General features: G+C 34.4%; 1 protein-coding gene across 1 annotated transcript; it reads left to right on the top strand.

Annotated features, from left to right (window-relative positions):
* Nucleotides 1–1,657: 1,657 nt before the first annotated feature.
* On the top strand, nt 1,658–7,713 carry LOC147299147 (5'-3' exoribonuclease 3-like). The gene is made up of 23 exons (XM_086239336.1): nt 1,658–2,028; nt 2,154–2,259; nt 2,388–2,464; nt 2,560–2,751; nt 2,946–3,065; nt 3,291–3,353; nt 3,686–3,799; nt 3,894–4,064; nt 4,159–4,230; nt 4,330–4,476; nt 4,592–4,684; nt 5,073–5,168; nt 5,267–5,362; nt 5,700–5,770; nt 5,865–5,993; nt 6,162–6,238; nt 6,323–6,363; nt 6,495–6,569; nt 6,666–6,796; nt 6,890–6,979; nt 7,067–7,145; nt 7,499–7,569; nt 7,653–7,713. The coding sequence occupies exons 1-23, from the start codon at nt 1,810–1,812 to the stop codon at nt 7,666–7,668; spliced, it is 2,346 nt and encodes a 781-aa protein (XP_086095462.1). The 5' UTR covers nt 1,658–1,809; the 3' UTR covers nt 7,669–7,713.
* Nucleotides 7,714–8,135: the final 422 nt, after the last annotated feature.

Below are 8,135 nucleotides of genomic sequence, written 5' to 3'. Positions count from 1 at the left end.
ACCATATATTTATTTAACATATTATCTATTACATTGATAAAATATATTGAAGAACTAAATTATATAGTACATTTTATGTGATATAAGGTGAAGATAATAAGCGTTCGAGATAAATACTGTTAAAAAATGGGTTACTAATTAATAATTAATCTCTATATACCTTAATACTCTATAATCTATACATTAAACCATATATACTCTATAATTTATACATTAAACCATATAAACTCTATATTGTTTAGGATATGATATATGATATTAGGATTTAAGCTCTTTAGGCTATTTTTAATTATTTTTTATATAGAAATGTATTAGGGTTTAAAAACAAGGGTTTTTTTTTTTTTTTTTTTTAAACCCAGATCTACAACCCACGGATCCATCCTGTACAGTTGCAAAAAATTAGTACCCAGCCGATCCATTGGCGTCGATCGGGGGAGGCAACAAGAGAGAGGATGCGGGGGGGAGGGGGAGGACGGTAGTCGGGGCTGGGGATTGGGTTTCGGGGCTGAGAGAAAGAGGAGAGGTAGAGAGAGAAAGTAAGGCAAAGGGAGGATGCAGGGAGAGAAGAGAGAGAAATTAAAGGGGATAGAAAGGAAAAAGAAGATGAGTTCAGAGAAGGAGCGCTGGAGAAAAGAAGAAAAGAAGAAAAGGACAAAAGAAGAAAAGAAGAAAAGAAGAAAAGATGATTTGTAACCCAAACATGTCTAGGGAGATGAAATGGAAGAAAAGGAAGATAATTGGTAGTAGCAATCATTGTTATTGTTGGACAATAATTATTTAAACTGCAAAAATATTCTATTAATTACTACTATTTGACTGTAGCAATCATTATTATTGTGAAATAGTTACTATTGAAATTGCAAAAACACACTATTAATTACTACTGTTTGGCAGTAACAATCATTGTTACTGTGGCAATTTGCTTAGTTTTTTTTTTTTTTAAATCATGAAAAAATATATAACATGGATTTATTTGTACAAAATGAACTTATTTGTCATTTAACTTTTTAAGTGGGTTTTTTTGTACAAAGGACTCTAAAAGTGGACTTTTTTGTAATTATCTTAAAAAACAACTAAACAAAACCTCAAATCCTTTTTTTCTTTTCAATTACCCAAAGGCCCCAAACTCCAATCAATCTTAAACGAAATTTTACTCCTTGCTTACACCAATTGACCTCAACGTCATACAATGTGTGGGAGTCACTCAAATGAATAAGAACTCAATTATTTTTAGGGTTAATAATAATTTATCGCTTCAAATTATCAGAGGTTCACATTTTGTCTTATAAATTAATATTTTTGACACTTTATCTTTCAGATTACATTTCGCCATACTTATATTTCTATAAAAAAAACAATTTAATGAGTCGTTATTTTTGCATACGTAGCTTTCTTTCTGAGCGCCACGTTTAAAATTAACAGAGAATACTATATTTTTGACGGATTGAGAATTTTTTATTTGATGGAACATAGTATGAAAGTTAACTGTCAAAACTATTTTATTTTGGGTGATAGATTATAACAAACCGTTATTTTTATTATGTACATCTGAACAATCAAAATTAATTTAAAAAAAAAAAATCTCAAAATCTTATATAATAAAGCATGGTCTGTCCTTCATTTATTTTGAGTACTATCCCGTATGCCTTTAATTCTCTGCACTCTACATGAACCAGTCCATGAGACTGTTTACAAAGTTGAAGTTCCAAGACTCATTAGCGAGACGCAGAGAGAGGACTGCAGCTCTTGAGCTAAACCGTGTCTGTCACAAATTGATACCAGCAGAGAGAGGGAGAGGGAGAGAGAGAGATGGGGGTGTCTTCGTTTTATCGTTGGCTGGTAAACAAGTATCCAAAAGTGGTGGTCAAAGCCATCGAACACAGAGATGATGTTGATGATGATGATGAGTCCCCTTCAATTGATACCAGTAGCTCGCCAAACCCTAATGACTTGGAGTTTGATAACTTTTATCTTGATATGAATGGGATTATTCATCCTTGCTTTCACCCACAAGATGATGATGATGGAGTACGAGACCCCTACATTTCTATTCTCTTCACAAGCTATATATTAAATTATTAATTAATGATGTATTGTTATACTAATTGATATCTATATATATATATATATATATATCTGCATGTTATGTTCAGGTTCCACCACTAACTACTTTTGAAGAGGTTTTCAACAACATTTTTGAATATATTGACCGGCTTTTCAACATTGTTAGACCAAGGAAGCTACTTTACATGGCCATTGGTGAGAAAAATCAAACTTTCTACTTGTTATGCCTTACTAAGCTTTTGGCTTCTTGTTTTTTTGTCCCTTGATTATCTTTAGTTTAAGGAGTTGAAGCACATATTAACTTTAATTAATTTTTTGTGTAGATGGAGTTGCTCCAAGGGCTAAAATGAATCAACAACGTACCAGGCGTTTTAAATCAGCCAAGGACAAGGAAATTGCTGTGGGTTATAGATACATGCATATGCTTCTGAGTCACATAATTAAATTTTGTTATGCTCTTAAAATAATTTATACATATTTATATCAACTGTGTAGGAAGCTGAAGAGGAGAAGCTAAGAAGACAATTTGAAAGAGAAGGCAAACAAGTGCTCCCAAAAGTGGAATCTCAACTCTCAGATTCTAATATAATCTCCCCCGGAACTGAATTCATGCACAAATTGTCAAAGGCTCTTCACAGCTATATCAATTTACGAATCACCAATGATTCAGGCTGGAGGGACATCAAGGTCTCACTCTTTGATCTCCATATATGTGTATATATGCCACATTCAACTTCAAGTGTACATGAATTGAACAGTCATTATTTGTAGTGGCAGAGAATAAGTTGCAATTTTGCATATTGCATTAATGGTGTTCATATGTATATATCTATGTCTCCTATCTGTTATTTGTTTTAATTTCATGCTTAATATTGAATTAGGTAATTCTTTCTGATGCCAATGTCCCTGGAGAAGGGGAGCACAAAATAATGTCATTTATACGCCAGCAGCGTAATCTTCCTTCTTATAATCCAAACACCCACCACTGCTTGTATGGACTGGTATGAATGCTAGCTCTACTCTTTCATCTTTTTTGTTGTTCTTTTTGGATATTTAATTTAGCTCGAACATAGTTGGAAATCGAAAAAATGAAAAGGAATTAACTATTTGGGAATGCATATTCTGTCTAAAGCATTTGTTTCCTAATCAATTTACTCTTTTTCACTTCATTTAAGCTTTGATTTTTGACATTCTCATGCATGGTTGGCATAATATATGGTATGCAGGACGCCGATCTGATAATGTTAGCTCTGGCAACGCATGAAGTTCACTTTTCGATATTGAGAGAGGTTAAATTGACAAAGCCTTTAAATTTCACAAATTTCAAATAGAAATGTCCCTTTGTTGATTTCATGGTTTGACTAGCTTATAGCTTGGAGGTTGGTCTTTTGGTCTTATATGAATGCCTCATCTGGTTTACAAGGTCTTCAATAATCAATGTACACCCATGGCACATTTTATTGAGGTTCTGACTATCGAATGCACTGGGAACCGAAATTAGGGTTAATAGAGTTTTTGGTAACATGAAGTAAAATAGAATACTCAAGAGGATGAGCATTAACATTGAAATTGACAAAATCTATGACCACTTGTATACTTACTCTTCATTTTCTGGATATAGGATGTACTAATCCAAGAGCTGCAACATGCAAACTGTGAATCGATTCGAGAAACAATGTCATCTTCAGTAAAATCAGATCAAAGAAAAGCATCAATGATGAAAAAGCCCTATCAGGTATATATCCTAACTGCCTTTACCATCCATATGCATCACTGAAGCTAGACCTTTCTGTTGTTGTCTCACCTCTTTTTCTTCATCCAAGTTTCAGTTTCTCCATGTTTGGATTTTGAGGGAGTACTTGGACCTTGATATGCAAATTCATGATCTTCCCGAGAATTTTAAGTTTGATCTTGAGCGTATAATCGATGATTTTATCTTCATGTGCTTTTTTGCCGGAAATGATTTCCTACCCCACATGCCAACATTGGAAATTAATGAGGTTCTATGCTAACTTCAATTTTCTGTAGTGATTTAAAGACAAACTTAAGTATGAACATCAAAACTAATTTTGTTCATTACTTACTTGTTCCCAGGGTGCAATTGACTTGCTGATGATTGTCTACAAAAAAGAATTCAAAAATCTTGGTGGTTACATGGTTGATATGGTCTGTGTATAATATAATTAGCCTCTTATCAGTTGCATTTTCTTCACAACAAAATTAATAAGCTCATGATCATGCCCCATATTTTATGCACACAATCAGGCGAATGACAAGAAATCAGGATATATCAAACTATCCAGAGTTGAGAAATTTATTCTTCTTGTTGGCACGTATGAAGAGAAGATTTTCAAGAAAAGATCAGAACTTCATGAGCGTAAACTCCGACGTCTTTGCTATTATGATAATTCTGTAAGTGCCTTGTTTTTATGTTTAAATGCCATTCATCACTGACCGGTTGTGCGCATTCATCTAATGTCGCAATTGTGAAACATACACTGAATTAATTGCATATATGGTTCTCTAGCTAAAGCAAGAAATTGATGGAGTAGAATCTGCAGCCGTGTCAGTTGATAATGCTTTATCTTCATGTGGGACATCTGACACTGTACATTCTCAAGTATGTCTTTCTTCATCATATGAGGTCATTTTGGTTTATATCCTTTGGATAAATTATATGCCTTGAATTCTTGCTGCAATTCAGAAATATTTTGAATCGGTGAAAAGTAGTCATACAAACACTACATTATGATTCTTCATGTCAGAAGGGAATTATTATTTCCTTTGCATTGACCTATGCGCGTGAATATGTAAGGTGGCATTATCAGACTGTCAATTGTTCTGTTTTTTTTTTTTTTTGGGGGGGGGGGGGGGGGGGTTTGTATTTTTCACTTGCAGGTGCTTTTGCTTGATTATACACTGATGGGATCATGTGCTTTTGGTTCTTTATTTTGTGACATGCCTCAAGGTTTTGGTCTCGTTTATACATCCATACCATTTTGTTGCAGATACTAGAAAATATGAAGGAGTTCAAGCAAAAATTGAAAGACAACATTACAAGGAAATCTGATCTGTTTAAGAACGGTGATTTGGGGACTGACAAAGTATGAAGCACTCCCTTCTGGAAGATTCGTTATTCTATATCGTAATTCCTTGTATACTTTGTAGGATGATTTCTACATGTTTTCTGATTCTTCCACAGGTTCGATTGGGTGCTACAGGCTTTAAAGGAAGGTACTATAAGTACAAATTTTCTGCAGAAAGCCCAGGGGATATTGAAAGCAGAAGGAAGGAAGTAGTATGTTTGTCTATCATAGATTATATTTTGCATTTACTTTCATCACCATAATGTTTTTCTACTTTTTTTTTTTTTCTTTGAACAAGCTGCAAATTTTTATTTTACCGAGTGTTGATGAAGCTTTATGGTTGATTGTTTTTAAAAGCTACAAAGTTTAGATATGATTTTGCATTGTCTTAACTGAACTTAATCGATAGTTTTTTCTTCTTGTTTTTTTGCTCCAACCCAAAATCAAATGGCTAATGGCCTAATAGTATATACAAACTTAACTTTTGTAATCCTTCCCTTATTTATTTATTTATTTTTTTCTAAATTTCAATTGCTTATGTACTTTTAGGTTAAAAGCTACACTGAAGGACTGCTCTGGGTTCTTTCATACTATTTTTCAGGTCCCCCATCTTGGACATGGTAATACATCTCTGCAATATGGACTTTATATAGCTACTAGCTATGGTATGAAAATAATGATTTAACTTAAATTTTCACTAAAATGTGCAATCAGGTTTTATCCATTTCATTATGGACCATTTGCTTCTGACCTGAAGGGCCTAGCTCAGGTGAAAGCAAAATTTCAACTAGGTTCCCCGTTTAAACCTATCGATACTCTCATGGCTGTTCTCCCTCCAAGAAGGTAGTTCTGTTATTTTATTTTTTGTTCCCCGTTTAAACCTATTGATACTCTCATAGGTGTACTCCCTCCAAGAAGGTAGTTCTGTTATTTTATTTTTTGTTTCTTCGATTTGTAAATTTGGTCTTTCAAAGTTCTCTAAAAATATAAGACAAAGCTGCACCTTTGTAGCGCTCATGCACTTCCAAGACCTTATCGAACACTTATGATTGAAGAGAGTTCGAGCATAATTGACTTTTATCCTTCTGGTAAGGCCTAGTCTGTGAAATCATTTATATTATATCCAAGGAATTTAACAGAAGGATTAACTTCAAGCTCCGTTTCATGATTAGATTTCGAAATCGACATGGATGGGAAACGTTTTACGTGGCAGGTTGGTTGTCTTCTTACTTCACATGCGCCATTTTGTGAAATTTCTGTTATAGGTTCATGGTTTTGCATTTTCATTAACATCTAGTGATCCTTTACATTTTTCAATTGTTTTCGACATTTCTGTCTCCAAAGGGAATCTGCAATCTTCCCTTTATAGAAGAAGAACGCCTTCTATCTGAGACTAGAAAGCTAGAGAAGGAACTGGTGGTATGACACTTTTTCTTTAATCGTAAAGACAAAGTATGAGACTTTTTTTCATGACAATATTTAGAATGTATTCTGAGTCTCTGTTACATCATGTAGGGTGAAGAAAAAGACCGGAATGCTGAAAAACTTGATCAGTTATTTGTGCGGAGCACTCACAGTTTGGCATCACAAATTGTGTCACTGTCTACAAAGGAAAATTGGCCCATCAAGATTGACACCAGCCTGAGGTTGGTCAATCATCTTGTTGAAGTCTTGTTTTTCTTTCATTATCTTCTAATTGTTAATTTGTTGATAAGTGCATGTTCTCTATCCCTTTCTAGTTATGGAGTTGGTGGTTTTATACGTCTCCTTGATGAGAATGCTTCCAAGTGCAAGGGAGAAGATAGTAACCTTCAACAAGACTCTGTCTTGTAAGTCAAGAAACTATGACTCATTTCTTTCGATCTTCTCAATACTTTACTGCCCTATGGAATCGTTTCTTGAATTCAATTGTGTAGCAGATGTGTGCTGTACGAGCTTCCTAATGGTGGTCTTCATGTGCCTCGTTTACTTGAAGGTGTAGAGCATCCTGTTAAGGTATTTAAACTTTTAGAATTTGCAATATTTCTGATTAGCTTGAGCCTTGCGCATATAGTTTTCTTTTCATATCTGCTTAATATCATTGGTAACTTGTTCCCACGACTTGTCTAAAGAGTTCTTTTGAATTTTAAGTACACTTTTATAAGATGCACTTTTTGGTTCAATAATTAGTTTACATCATTCCCTAATATGCTATCATGAAAGCTTTTCATGTGACAAGCTTATTTGGCCTTGCATTGGCATGAGAGAATGTCCACGGTTGGGGTAGTCATTTAATCGAATTAAATCACAGTTTATGTGGCATGTTATAATTGCATACAATATGAAAATCTGGTCTTATATGTTTGCAGTCGGTCACTGAAGACGACCTTATGGAAACAAAACTATGGCATGAATATCAGGGAACCACACCCAACCGCAGGTCTGTTTTGTTTCTTGCTTTCACGCCCTTTTACCTTTATTGCTTGTTCACCTTAGACTCATTTGGAAGAGAACTTAATGCAGCATCCAGCTGCTTTAGAAAACCAAATAATATTGGAACTGCAGCTTTCAACAACATTTCCAGATTCACTTCCAACCGCTCATCCCAAGCCAGTGGGAGTGGCCACTTTGTTCCACAAAATTCTTCTGTCAATGGAAGTGACTCCCGGTGGTAGCTAATTAATCCTTGGCCTAGCTTCTTTTGTTTGACTGCCACAAGGGAAAATATAGTACTTATTTTGTAAAAAATTTTAATCTATTTACATCTGACATTTTAAGGGTCAAGAACATTAGGCAGTTAAATATTTGATAGCTTTTTCTTGTCTTTACAACTTAAGTGTATTGAAAAGCACCAACAAACATTGATTGTGTAAAACTATAATATAACAAGCTAACAATCTTTCTCTGCTGGACACTGGAGGTTACAAGTATAAACCAAAGTTTTGTGCAAGATGTCCATGTTGCCAATTATACAATCAAATAAGAACCTATGTGGGAGGCGTCACA

Source organism: Dryas octopetala, chromosome 1 (assembly GCF_963921425.1).
Source record: "Dryas octopetala chromosome 1, drDryOcto1.1, whole genome shotgun sequence".
Taxonomy (NCBI): Eukaryota; Viridiplantae; Streptophyta; class Magnoliopsida; order Rosales; family Rosaceae; genus Dryas; species Dryas octopetala.
This window is presented reverse-complemented; position numbering and strand designations above follow the sequence as displayed.

What these genes read in the sequence shown, in the direction of transcription:
- LOC147299147 (XM_086239336.1), top strand. Translation starts at nt 1,810, where the DNA reads ATGGGGGTGTCTTCGTTTTATCGTTGGCTGGTAAACAAGTATCCAAAA. An exon ending in CACAAGATGATGATGATGGA is followed by an intron (nt 2,029 to 2,153) that starts GTACGAGACCCC and finishes TGTTATGTTCAG; the next exon opens with GTTCCACCACTAACTACTTT. An exon ending in GGAAACGTTTTACGTGGCAG is followed by an intron (nt 6,364 to 6,494) that starts GTTGGTTGTCTT and finishes CTGTCTCCAAAG; the next exon opens with GGAATCTGCAATCTTCCCTT.